Below are 14469 nucleotides of genomic sequence, written 5' to 3' on the forward strand. Positions count from 1 at the left end.
AGACCACATGCCATCTTCTATATCCTCCTCCATGTGCCATCCTCTCTATTCAACACCTTTTTTTTTATCCAGATAAAATCAAAGTAGTTTTGATAACATAGAACACCACAGCTGCAATTGAAACCCCTGAAGCCAAGAGGGTGCGTCAAAGACAATCCATGAGAGTAAGTGAACCTTTTGGGAGACTTGGCGTCTGCAGACAGGAATTGTGTCTGCTGCAATGTCCATCAATAAAAACTAAGGAGCACACACTGAGTAAGGGAAATAAATAACAAAGCAGTGCTGTTTTCCATATTTAAAATAGGGCCCTATGTATTCATTGGTTTTCAGCTTTATTCTTTCTTTACCCTACTGCAGCCTCAGCTATGCACATTGGATTATGACATGATCATCAAAGGTGGGGGGGGGGTGGGTTGCAATATGTGTCTTAAGAGTCTGTGTATATGGCGAGTGTGGGGAAAGGGCTGTTCAGAGATACAGGTCTGGGAGGTGTGCAGATGTCAATAAATATCTAGCCGATAGCAGCCTCCCCTACAAAAAAAATTTACAAGCCTGGCGATTATGTCACAGGATGTAATAAAAGCAGTTTCTCACTAAATAAGCAATAAAAAAAGGAAAATCTAAAGCTGAGACATGCTCCAGAGCGAGAGAGAGGGGTTTGGGGTACATTTGGGTAATGCCATTAAATACACTATAAGCTGTTTTACTTAAGGTAGTCATGATCAAAATCTTTATAACAAGATACTGTGGATTTAGATGTTAGGTTTCAGTGGTTAATATGTAACTGCTTATCACATCCATGCACATCACATCCATAAGCTACATAGAGTGGTATTTGCTAACCTGAATTCTACATTAAAATGTCTTTTCCATCAAGATCCAGTCAGCTCCTATTCTATTTACTTTCAGTCTAGTGATGGAGCAGATTAATGAACACTATCTTGTGCCCAAATACTTTGAGGTACACATCTTAAACAAACAGATAAAGAAAGCTTTCTAACATGCTGATGGTCATAAAGAGATTAAAAAAAATAGTTTGCTCTGGTCAACAGCCTAAAGCACTAACATTGCATTGATAAAATGTTTTCATTGAATAAGAAGTTCTTCTGAGTTATTCACTAGGGTAAGTGTGGGTTGACATTCATAATAAAGCAGGACATTAATGTCTGCACCTGATTAAACTTCACATTCTTCTAATACCATTAAGCACATACTTATCGTCTAAGAATGAGCTTGGCTGGCCAGCAACTCTCTCTCACAATACATTTAACACCTGGAGCTGTCACATCTAAGAATTTCCACACTAGTAGGGGACACAGCTGCCACCTGATGTTATGCCAACACTTTGCTATTATGCTTGGACAGAAAAGAAATCTTTTGTGTGGTCAGGATATTTATTTGGAAAATGCCCGCTGAACACTTTCAGATCCAAATAACAGCACTGGGAAATATGGACAGGGGTAGAAATGTACTTTAATTATGTGCTTGAATAAATAGCAGACTATCATCTGCCATTATCCTAATATTTGCCAAGCTGTGGGTGATTATTCACACACAAGAAAGCTGACCACAACAGCTATACGGAGCCCTACTACCACCTCCAAAATGGTATAGCGCTAACATATTACGCAGCGCTGTACATTAACTAGGATTTGCAAAATACAGGCAGATGCAGACTGTGACACAAGGGGAGGAGAGGACCCTTCCCCTAAAGAGCCTACAATGTAGGAGTATAGTTTAAAGTAAATGTAAACCCTAACTAAATCAAATTATGATATGTACACTGTTCATGTTTACATTTACTGGTGGTAATTCAGAAAGTTTCAATTTGGTAAAATATTACCTACTTTATAAATACGCTGTTCTGTATCATAACTTAGTGACCAGTTCTTGTTTATACTACAGTAAATTCACATCACCTTAGGCTTCCCCTAAACCTATAACTTTAAATCATATTTGTGTATGCACTGTATAATAGTTTTTTCCTCCTTTTTTAACTAATAAAAGCATATTTTCCTAAAACAGTCTATAGGCATCACTAAGAAAGTAGTTACTATTGTGAATAATTTTTTCATTTATAAGCATAGAGCAGATGCCATACCATATAAAGTCTTTAAACTGATTTGAGTATAAATGAAAAGTTTTTTTTTTAAATAATTTGAATTAAATCTACTACTATTTAACTTTAATAATCCTTAGTTCCCCTGCACACCATAGCTTGTTTTCTACTAAATCGTTCTTTTCTTTTATTTTTTATTATTTCAATAATGTACAAAAACTTTTTAATGTTTTGTACCATAAGGGAAATAATAATGGAATTTAAAATGGACAAAATATAGAAGAAATTGTATTCTTTTTATTTACAATAAAATTACTTTGTCAAACTGACATTAAATAAATACACATTTTCTCTTTTTTTTGCATGTTTTGTCTACAGACTTCATAAAAAAAACATCAAAACAAGATTAGCACTGCTCCAAAAGACTTAGTGCCCTGCACACCAACAAGACTTAGTGCCCTGCTCCAAAAAACAAAACAAAATGACAAAAGGTATGCAATAGCTGAAATATAGTAAATAAACTAATAATTATCTGGTCCATAAGGGGTACAGAAGAAATGAAGTGGGTAAAATTCTTGCTTTAACTTTTCTTCACCCTTTGTTACAACTAAACCTACCTAATCTTCACAACTTCTAATAAGCCAACTTCATAATTAAGTATTAAGTATACTTTCCAGTAATAATGAAAATCTTGTTTAGAAGAGGTTTTGGAATGGAAACCATGCCCTCCTCATAATGTATGTTTGTAGGTAGGTTCTAATAAAAAAGGCTTTTATTTTAGCACATCTGTGGGGAGTAATTGTTAACACATTACATAATATATATAGCTAATTTATTCCTTAGAATATATCCGAGTTGATGTATATTTAATGCAGTATCCAAGACAAGGCTGGCAGTGCATTGGTCAATCTGGTAACTCTCATGTATGGCAATAATTTTGAGTCTGAGATGTGATACGATAATAAAACTCCTCTTTAGGTTAGCTTACTAGTTTGGTGTTTACAGTTACCCTTATCTTTTTTATGTTAGAACACAAAATGGATATCAGATATAAAAATTCTAACAGCACTTAGGACAGTTTTACAAAATTGTGGGTGATGTAGTGTTTAGAAAATACTGATGATCCAAAATTCACACACTGGGGCCATCACACCAATGCAATTCATGAAGTGAGTGTGGATGAGGCAGCCCAGCTAGTGCCTGTAACCCTGAGATTGTAACCATGTAAGTGGTGTATTACAAAATACAATTAGTATAGTCACTCATAAATGACACATTTCTTTACTCAGCCATATTAAAATAGGAAAAAAATAACATGTAATGAATGGGGGGAAAAAGATCACAGTGCTTTCAGAAAGGAAACACCTGGGCATTAGTACATAACTTTTCTAGCTGCAGGACTAAACTAATCAATGTCACATTTGGTTACTTTCCACCTGGTGAAACAACAAACACATTCTACAATTCCTGGCCATAAATATGAATTTTGCGTGTTTGCAGCCTGAATCCTTACCCTATTGTTCCACTGGATAGTTTCCTGTTGTTGCTTTTACAAATGCCATGTATGTCAATTGTAAGGATCTCTTTTCATTTTAAACTCATAGAAGTATGTGTATGTGTTATGTGATAAATGTTATGATGTATATTTTTTTATGAAAATATCATTAAAAAAAGAATATTTGAGCTAAGGAAATTAATTTTGCTCTTAACTTGCAAGCCAATGCTAATGAAAAGACAGATTGTAATCATTAACTGTTTAAATAAAACATTGGTTATTATTTTCATATATACTTAATACATTTAAAACCACCTCTATCTGATGCAGTCTTAAAAACAAAGGAAGCCTTTAAAACAAGAAAAGAAAGCGTCATTTAAAGATCATTTAAAGGTACTGACAGACATTACATAAAGAAGATAAATGAGAAAAACAATTATGAATATCTAGAAAGAAATATGAATGTGAGGTGTGTGGTCTCCCAGATTCCAAATAAGCTACCCACTATCAGACCCCTACAACACAGGTGCCATGTGACTTGGTCAGATGTTAACACCCCACAAGGTGTGTGCTACTCCATTAACACAATATATTTATTGCTGAGCAGATAGTAAATAATTTAGATTTTAGATTATTGCATAGAGTATTCAAAATGGGTCAATAGCTCAAAAAGATTAATGCTTAAATGATGTTCTGTACTTTATTGTTGGCCACCAGTAGATGGGGCTGTACCCTCCTATAAAGTGTGTAACAACGTCTAATAATACATTTTATGGCAAGAGTTTGTTTTACATGTTACATGATGGCACGGGGGCATCTAGTGGTATGACACAAATTTAAACCAAGGTTCTTTTCCTAACAGCATTTTCAGGTCAAAAAATCTTGGTTTATACTTGAGTATATATGATATGTGTCCTTGATAGCATAAAAGTAAAAAGGCATGTAACCCTTGTGAAAGCTATATTAGTAACAATCACAGAATATTTTCTTTTAATTGCATTACTTACCTATGGCTTTAGTATAATGTCTTGCACCAAGCAACAATTCTGGAGCTCTGTACCAAAATGTAACCACAACTGGATCCAGATCTGCTAGTGGTTTCAAAGGAGAATTGAATAATCGAGCAAAGCCCATGTCAGCTACAACAGAAATAAAACATAATACTTATAATAACAATAGGGGTTCATCACTGCTTCATCTAGACCTAAAGCATGAAAAAAAAGTTGACATATACTGTTTAGGGTTGCTAATTAATAAGTAATAGAAGGAGGTAAATACTTACATTTTCAGAAGAACAATCTACTTAAGGATTCTCCCTTGTATGGTCCTGTGTCCAAAAGCCTAGGCACCTCCGTTTTAAAGCAGGATAAGCACACTGTAAGTTCTGATCATCCACTTCAGCAGAGAGTACATTATGAAATATCTAGACACGACCTTCACTAATGAAAGCCTGAAGCAGTACACAGTGGTTGCTCTGGATCAGTCATTCATCAATCCACCATGGTAGACTAAAGAACGACATAAGGGAACCACTCTATCAGATTTTTTGCCCAGGACGAGCATGACCATTTGTCTCTGGCAAATATTATCTGACGTGTGTACAGCTTAACATCATTTCAGCCTAGCCAATCAAGGTGGCTAAAAAATCCTAAACCTCAACGAGGTACAGGTAAAGATGTTCTGGCGATGGAGCAAGGAGACCTGTTCACTTCCTGTTCACAACATTACATATTCGATGGAGTGTTAAAGGCTATGTTTAGATTGGCAGTGAGGTTACAATGTATAAAAAGTGTAACCATACTCAACAGATAGTTCTGAACCAGCTTACAGGTAGAGATATTAGTTTTATTTTCAGCAAAACCCTTGATTTTAGTCTCTCTTAGCTTGAAGTGAAACTTTGGACACACAAAAAAAACATACACAATGTTGTGTGTCACTAGTATACAGACTTCTGTATAAGATTTCAAGTTGTCGATTAGATGGAAAAATATTTTTTTTTTTTAAACTAATTTAATACATTATATAAAACCAAAAAGCCATTTTACATACCATAACAATGTGAAAAAACGTCTAATACTTCCATGAATAAGCATACAACTAAAAAGGTAATAAATCTTTTGAAAAGACACCTTAATTGAAGTCCTTCTTATACCAGTGTTTTGGAATCTTTAAAGAAATACACTTTAGAGCTAAGAACCCTTCTGGTGGAGATTATCATATCACTTATATTCAGTGTAGGCAACCAGCAGGAAAGGTACTAGAGGGCAGATATGTGCCATACAGGTTGCTGGTCTCAGGGCTATAGTTCAAGGGATTGCAGTGTGGCTGTTCGAGATAGAGATAGATAGAAGAGATAGAGAGATAGAGAGAGAGATAGAGAGATAGAGAGAGAGAGAGAGAGAGAGAGAGAGAGACAAGACTCTGCACAAGGTGACTGGGTTTTTCTGCCTATTTGAAAATGGACTGGTATAGAACACTGGACAGCTGAAGATAAGTGCTTATGTGTTTGATCTGTAACCAGCTGATGTTAAGCCATCCTGTTGGGATAATTTTGTTGCTGTGTTTTTTCAATAAATCCCTGATGCGGCATTCAGTTCTGCTAGTTGCCTACCATTTGTCAAGCTAACTCCCACATCAGAAAATCGCTCATAATGTTGTAAATAAGCTAAAAATAAGTTATGGTGCCAAACTGCATAGCAAAGAAAGTGCTTCATATTCTGAAAGTATAAATGTGTTGCACGCCAAGATTGTATATAGACATTTAAAGATATATAGGGATAGATATATGTGTATTTATAATGTATGTGTATATGGGTGTATATGTGTGGGAATGTTTATGATCTGTTTCTCTTTGTCAAGCCACTTGGACCACCTAGGGTTTCCAAGGAGTTTCAATGACACGAGGGGCAATAAACCAGTCAAGCCTGAGACAACAGGAGATGGATGAATAGCCAGACAGGTGGGGTGACAGTTCATCCAGACCTTTTTAGTGACACCTAAACTTAGAGGACTCCAGTTGGTTTCCCAATTCATACCTCATATTAATTTCATGAAGTTAACCAATGCCAATTCAGGGAGGGTGTATAAACCAATAGTCATCTTACAGATCACACCCAGTAACCAATCCAAGAGCCCCAATGATACCTAATAAGAACTAACTGTATAGGACTGGGAGCTGGGGGAATGGTGGGGAGCCAGAAGCCACCCAGAGCCAACCAGAAGCATGGATACAAGTGAGAAGTTAGCAAGACTCTGTTCTTAGGGCATCCGGCTCCTGGTGTACCCATTTACATCTTAGCAGGTAGCTATAGGATATTCCTGAATGCATTTTTACATTGTCTTATATGTGTCAATAGATAATATTCCTAATCAACAGTGGCGACCATGAAGGGACACAAATTAGTGGGTTCATTCAAACAGCCTTTATATTTATTTTTAAGCAAAGATAGAGTTAAGAGAATAGAGGTTGAGTCAGCCATTCAGACAAGTTGAAACCACAGTGATATTGTTCTTTGATATTGTATGCTGCGTGGGTATTGGTAAAAGGCCATACATCATTGCATGCTTGAGTATTGGCTGTATTTGCAATACTTCACATATGTTTGTATAGAAAACCCAAAATAAAAGTGTATTGGATGTACCTCTAATAAACTGGTTTTAAATTAGCAGGGGAGGATACACCTGGGATCATTAACTGAGATATATTTTCAGTAAGAACTGATAAAGTTGTTTAGTAGGTATACTGTGTTTTTTAATAACCCCTTACTGAAGTTGTTATTTCAAAGCACTTTTATAAGAAGTTGGCTGCATAAGAAAAGCTGGACTATTGTGTGTGCTGTTTTCAGTGAAACTCAAGTTTATTGTGTGTTAATTTTCTTGGTATACAGTAGACAACAGTGTTTTCCTCCAAATATTTGGTGGATGTTATTAGTTGAATTTGTTTGTCTTGCTTTATCTGGCATTACGCTTCTGTTCTCGATTTCTATATACATTTTGGTTTGGTTTAAAGTTTTCCTTTAAGTGGTCACCTTGTACTTTAACATGTATTATCAGTTATCTAACAAGTTCTAGAAATACTAAGTTTACAGGTTCCAGGTACAGGCCTGTTGGAAATGGCTTATCTATTTTGGGAAAGTTAAGCTTACACTCTTAGGCATAAAAGCATCAATTCTGCCTCAGATGCTAAATATAAAGAATCTCCATGGGCATATGTGCAGGAATTATTTGATGAACAAACTAAGATTTGTAAATAAACAGCTGAAAAGCCTAGCTTTAGCAGGTATGTATGCAGCCTGCATGGCAATGAGTGCCAAAATTAATACATTAGAAAACCTGGTACAAAGTTCTGAAGAGAAAATAATAAAAATGGAAACAGCCAACTAAGATTTATGTCACCAGTTAAATTACACTTCCACTATAAATGAGATCATCAAATCTTGTCATGAAGAGCAAGGTAATAATTAGTTTCGCAGTTATTAGCGAAATCTGGGACTGAGTGTGGTCACCATACTAGTGACTACAAAGTTGCTCAAGAGCAAATTGCAAAAATATAAAAAGGCAAACCCATAGATCACACACATTGCAAACAGAGAGATGCACAGCTGATGTGATGCAAACTGTTTCCATCCTTAAAGAAAGGGCAGCCATTGCTAACAAATTGGGTCAAGGTAAAAACACTGCACCAGCGTGTGGAGATGACATGTCAATATGTAATGCTGATGCCGTTGCTAAGGGTAACCAGCAGATTGAAAGAGAGAACAAAAGATAGTTTATGGAGAAGAATCAGCTTTTAAATAAAATAGAATGTCCTTCTATATCTTCAGGCAAGGAGAGAGCTGTTCAACACCCACATGCAAATTAAACTGGTGTGTCTTGTTTGTATAGTAGGACAGTAGCCTCATCCGGCGTTTGTAGGGAAGGTCAGAACTCTAATAAAACCATTCCTTTGTACTGTACACAGTCATCAAAGGCTCCTGATATTCCAGGTCCTCAGCCTAAACCTGTATCAGTGGTAAAGAAATGTTTTAATGCCTTTCACAAGATAAGATGCTATGCCTGTGAACTATTTGGCCACATTGCCAGATTTTGTTTGTCCCTTCATACTGAAAACAGGATAAACCAACGTCAATATAAAACATTCAGAAGTGATACTAAGGTGTATTCACCACATCGGGGGACCCATCCTCATAAGCACAAGCCGTGTGTTTCTTTAAAAAAGACAAAGGCAGAAAACATCTCTTACAGGCTGAGAATGACCAGCCTAAAACTCAACTAAATAGTTTCTTAGAAGAGTTCAGAGCGTTTAAAAGAGAGTACAGGGAAATGATGAATTGTAGAGGGTCAGGAGTAAGTGACCAAGCTGTTAGGAACCTCCAACAGAAAGTGAAATGTTATTAATGAATTTGAATGTTTTGTATTTTAGGAAAAATACAGATCAATGATGAATACTCGATGTGACCCAGACAGGTAACACAAGTTAAGCTTACACTCTAATCTAGAAGACCTTAAAACACACAGTACCTTGCTTTGGTCTATTTAATGTACAGCGTTGGTATTTTACATAAATACTGTTTATAAATAACAATTAATATTAATTTTAATATTAATATTTTATTTTCATTTGGTTATAACATCTGGAGGGAACAAATGTAATTCCTGTATTGTCCAACTTGAAAGAAGGAATCTTAAAATCAATGAAAGTTTTATTGTATATGCTAATAACTGAAAAACTGGGAACATTTAATGGAATCCTAACAAACAATCGATGTGCTAGTTGTGGCTAATGCTTTGATAGCCATAAGCGAGGGACTGTTGCATACCAAGATTGTTTATAGATATTTAAAGATATATGGGGATATATATATGTGTATATATAATGTATGTGTATATGTGTGGGAATGTTTGTGATTTGTTTCTCTTTGTCAAGCCACCTAGAGCACCTAGGGTTTCCAAGGAGTTTCAATGACACTAGGGGCAATAAACCAGTCAAGCCGGAGTCAAGTCAGCAGGAGATGGATGAATAGCTGGACAGGTGGATTTGGGGTGATGGTCCATCCAGACATTTTTAGTGACACCTAAAATTAGAGGAATCCAGTTGGTTTCCCAATTCATACCTCAGATTTTGCTTCCAGATTACCATAGTTGGGAGATCTATTAATTTCATAAAGTTACCTTAACCAATCCCAATGTAGGGAAGGTGTGTTAACCAATAGTCATCTTACAGATCACACTCAGTAACCAATCCAGGAGCCCCAATGATACCTAATAAGAACTAACTGTATAAGACTGGGAGCTGGGAGAATGGTGGGGAGCCAGAGCAAGCCAGAAGCATGGAACCAAGAGAGAAGTTAGCAAGATGCTGTTCTTAGGGAATCAGGCTCCTGGGGTATCTATTTACATCTTAGCAGGTAGCTATAGGATATTCCTGAATGCATTCTTACATTGTCCTATATGTGTCTATATTATTATTGCTATGTTATTTTGCTGTTTTGTAATTGCTGTAATATGTATTGACCATCATTAGATTCTTACAGGGGTTTACCTAGTAACAACATTATTCTTGTTTACCGTATACTTTGTTGATTGAAGTTCCTATCTCTAGATCAACCAATATTGCTGTGCATTTTATGTTTAAACTTGTTTAAACATAAAATGCACAGCTTTAAACTTTAAACATAAAATGCACAGCTTTAAACTTTAAACTTGTTCCTTAATTAAACTGCTTGAATGACTAGCTATTATCTGTGCATGAACATTAATTTATTGAATATATATGTACATTGAGAGGGTTATATAATATCCATATTTATATAGATAATATTCCTAATCAACACCTGCCCCCCCCCATGTATTGTATATATACCACTCCATAAATGGTAAGACTTTGGATTTTTTTTTCATCATGTATTTACCTGACCACATGAAGGGTACATACTTCTGTACCCTAAGACTGTAGAAGCAGCATTGTCACAGTACAATAATCTTTTACATCTTACATTTATCCATAACATGCAACAGAAGGTTATTTAAACCAAAGATAAAGCTGAGAACAAATGCAACCAAATAGGAATGCAGCACAGATACAGAGCACAGGAAGTCATTCTTTAACACCAATGTTGCATGGATTATTAGGACATTTTTGCTCTTATCAAACAGATATAACAAAACACTTTTATTAATTAATATGTAAGACCCAGTGAAAACCTATACAATAATGCAATATACGTCTAGTGACAGGATGTGAAAATTTACCAACAGTTCTTGTTTAACCTAACAGAGCTGCAGCAGTAATTCCAAGATGTACTAATAAGAAATGGTCAAAAAGATGCAAAAAAATTTACTTTTTTTATGCCTGACTTGAAAATAGGCCAATCAAGCTCTACAGGTTTCAACACTATAAAACAAGTGGGTTTGTACAGGTGTCCCTTTTAAAATTAGTTAGGAGGATCACATCTGTATAATTATAAGCATTTTGTACTCATGAAGACAACAACTTAAAGAGTAACTAAACTCAAAAGTCCCCCAAAACAAAAAAAATCTACTTACCTTCAATCCCGCAGCGCAGTCGATTGATCCATAGGTGTCTTCCATCGAGTCTGGCGTCGTCCTGGCATCTGTCTCTGAGCCATCTTTGTCTCTTCTTCTGGGTTTTTCTTCCTACATCACCCAACCCAGGCCCAAGATTGGGTGACTCAGGTTGGGAAAAAACTTGCCGATCTCACTGCGCATGTGAGATCGACAATTGTTTTCCCTTTTCACGAAAAGGCTTCTTCTGCGCATGCCGGAGTTGATTGGGCATGCGTAGAAGGAGGACCCAACAGCCTCCAGGGAGGCTTTGCGCTCCCATTTATTATGAGGCGGGTTGCATCTAAAAAAAAACGAACAATCACAATTGGGTTGTCTACCCTTTTAAGTAAAGTAAAAATTCTGAGTTTAGGTATGCTTTAAATTGTAACTTGCTGAGCAACCTGTATCAATAATGATCTGTAGCTAGTGCACAAATAATTTTCCTTCCTAGCACTGATATCTTGAACAGATTGGTATGTCACACAATAAAATTGTGCAACATTCTCAGACGGTCATTGACCTTTGCTTGCTTTTTATTTCAGACTTGTTCAACCATTCTTTGCAATAAAGACAAGAGATTAACAACTTTATAGAACTTGATGACTTGTAAATTGGTACTATGTAAAGGTACATGGTAAAGAATTTACTTTATAGAAAAGGCAGAAACAATAATCATTTAGGAAAAGCACAATTTGCTTTTGCAAGTCACCATTAGTCACTTTACAGATCTTTTCTTTTTCCTTGACTGTAAAATCCCAGTGGTGGCTGAGAACACAGCCTTATGATACTGCTTGACTAAAAAGCCAGGGTCTCCATGGGAACAAAAGCAGCTACACGGAGTTCTCATGTTTAACTTATTATTATCAACATGTTAGACTGTAAAATCCCCGCAGAGAATTTTTTTTTCTTGTAATGTACTATAAGCGTTAAAAGAAAAACCTCCTACAGTGGAGTGGGAGAACAGAGCACAAAAGACAATGTTACCAGACTCGTACTTTAAAATGTATATAGAATGGAATCTCTACATCTTTTACTGAGTAAAAGGCCAGAAAATGACTCATAAAAAATAGCATACCTCAGGAATAATTTACTAATGTCGTATAAGTCAAAACAAGGATATGTTGTTGATGGATTTTGTTGTTACTGATAATAAATGATATCTACAATCCTAATATAAATTTAAAGGGCTTTATGGGTTGGTTCAAATAATTGTTTAAAAATTATTCTAGATTTATATCATAAATTAAAGTCATTAACAGCTGCCTATAACAAATTAGGGATCTCGATTACATTTTAACCACTACTTAACACTAACAGTTTTATTCAAAGTGGACCTAAATTCCCAATGTGCATTTTCATCTATGCATTTTTTTTAGCAAAGATTCAGCCTCTGACAAATGTCTGTCCTAAATAAAGCACCAGATGTTTGTTAAAAGGGACCGTTCACTGAGAGATGTAAGCTGCCATTTCTGACCTTGTTCTGGAAATTACAATTTTCATTACAAGTTGTTGTTCTGTTTCACTTGCCTTTATTACTTTCTTAATCACCGACCAAGAATAAGTATACAGCTTAGGAGTTCATCCGATTGTCACACAGGTATCTGCCTGTTTGTTTTAGGTGTGTTACTAAAACTACTGAAAACATTCTTTACAATGAGTTCAGCAATGGCAGCTATTCTAATTTCTTCGCTTTAAGGTCTGCTTCCTGCATTTACATTCTTAAAAAAAGAGACAGCTTCTTTATTTACAGAACTTTAGAAAAGTAAAGACAGGTGCTTCTCACCTATACTGATGTGAATCTTCCAGAATGCATTTTGGTAAGCAATATCTAATCTAATCACATCACACAGAGGACAGTATCGCATAAGATCCTGAGATTTATGCAAGTTATTTTAGACAGCTTTTTCATTTAAAAATGCTGTAAACAATCAAATCAAATTCTTAATGGATTCAAACTCAAATGCAAAAATTCACAATAGCTTGAATTTCTGTCCCCACCTGCAAGGCAAGTACAGAGAATGTGTATTTGCAATTGATAATTTAGTCTTTAGCTTGTGTAAGGACAATGGGCCAGTTTTTTTAAAGCTTTTCAAGGCTGGAGAGGATACACTTTTATCAGTGAAGCTGGGCGATCCAGCAAACAAGTAATTGATTTCTTCAAAGTCATTTGAAGATCTATTTCAGGTTTGCTTGATCATCCGACTTCACTGATGAAAGTGTATCCTCTCCAGCCTTGGGGAGCTTTAATATATTAGGTCCAATGTTTACAACAAGCTAATGTAAAGCTTTCAGCAAACTTTGTTAAAACATTATTCTATAATTAAGTTAAGTCAAGTTTGAAAACAATAAATGTGAATCTTAATGCAAGTGTTGATTATCACTTTAGCAAAACTGTTTGTAGCTTCAGTGAGCTTCAGCACTGCATCCTTCTTCCCCCTTCATCTTCAAAAGTCCTCCTGAGATTGCTGGTATTAACATGGCTTACCCCCGGAAGATTGGCTTGACATATGGGAAGCCGCACACAAAAGTTCTATATGTACCTTATATAAAGAAAACCAATATAAAATTTTGCTCAGGTGGTACCACACACCAGCAGTCTTACACCGACTGTTCCCGGATGTGGACCCCTCATGTTGGAGATGTGGAAGACATAGAGGTACGATAGAACATATATTCTGGTTCTGCCCTCTTATTCAGCCATATTGGTCAAGGGTTAATGATTTACTATCGGCAGTGGTCCAGCATCAGATCCCATTGGATCCCCTTACGCATCTCCTGGGTCAACCCCCCCCAACTATGCCGACCGTGTCCCGCAAACTGGTGACTCACGTTCTAGTTGCAGCACGCACACTGATCCCCACCAGATGGAAGATGACTATACCTCCCTCCATGGGCGATCTCCATGCACGAATACAAGAGATTCGTCTAATGGAATACCTCACGGCACTCCTTAGAAATGCGGTGGATAGGTTTGAGGTGGTTTGGGAGGCATGGGACCGTTTTTATGCTAACTTATCAGACTAATCCTCCAGTCCCTCTGCTGGCTGTCACAACAGTTTTGATTGTTCCTACCTCCTTTCTATTTTATTTTGTTTTGTTTACAAATGTTTAAAAATGCTTGTTATATATTATCTCTAAGATATGCTTATTGGATGTTTGAAATTCAGCTGCGTTCTGTTCTGATCTGTGATTGTTAATTTCCCTGTCTGTAACCCCTTCTTCCCTTCTGTAATCTATCACAAAACTTCTCAATAAAAAATACAATTTCAAAAAAAAGTCCTCCTGAGATTGCTGGTATTAACATGGCTATTTGGACGACTCCACAACCAGAAAATATGCCTTTTCTTAT

General features: G+C 36.1%; 1 protein-coding gene across 1 annotated transcript in view; it reads right to left on the minus strand.

Annotated features, from left to right (window-relative positions):
- Positions 1–14469, minus strand: part of CDK19 (cyclin dependent kinase 19) — a 91421-nt gene that overhangs the window by 30789 nt on the left and 46163 nt on the right. The window contains exon 5 of the mRNA XM_072410202.1: positions 4562–4717. Coding sequence (XP_072266303.1) covers positions 4562–4717 — 156 coding nt within the window. The remainder of the gene's footprint in view (positions 1–4561; positions 4718–14469) is intronic.

The sequence above is a fragment of the Pyxicephalus adspersus genome, chromosome 4 (genome assembly GCF_032062135.1).
Source record: "Pyxicephalus adspersus chromosome 4, UCB_Pads_2.0, whole genome shotgun sequence".
NCBI lineage: Eukaryota > Metazoa > Chordata > Amphibia > Anura > Pyxicephalidae > Pyxicephalus > Pyxicephalus adspersus.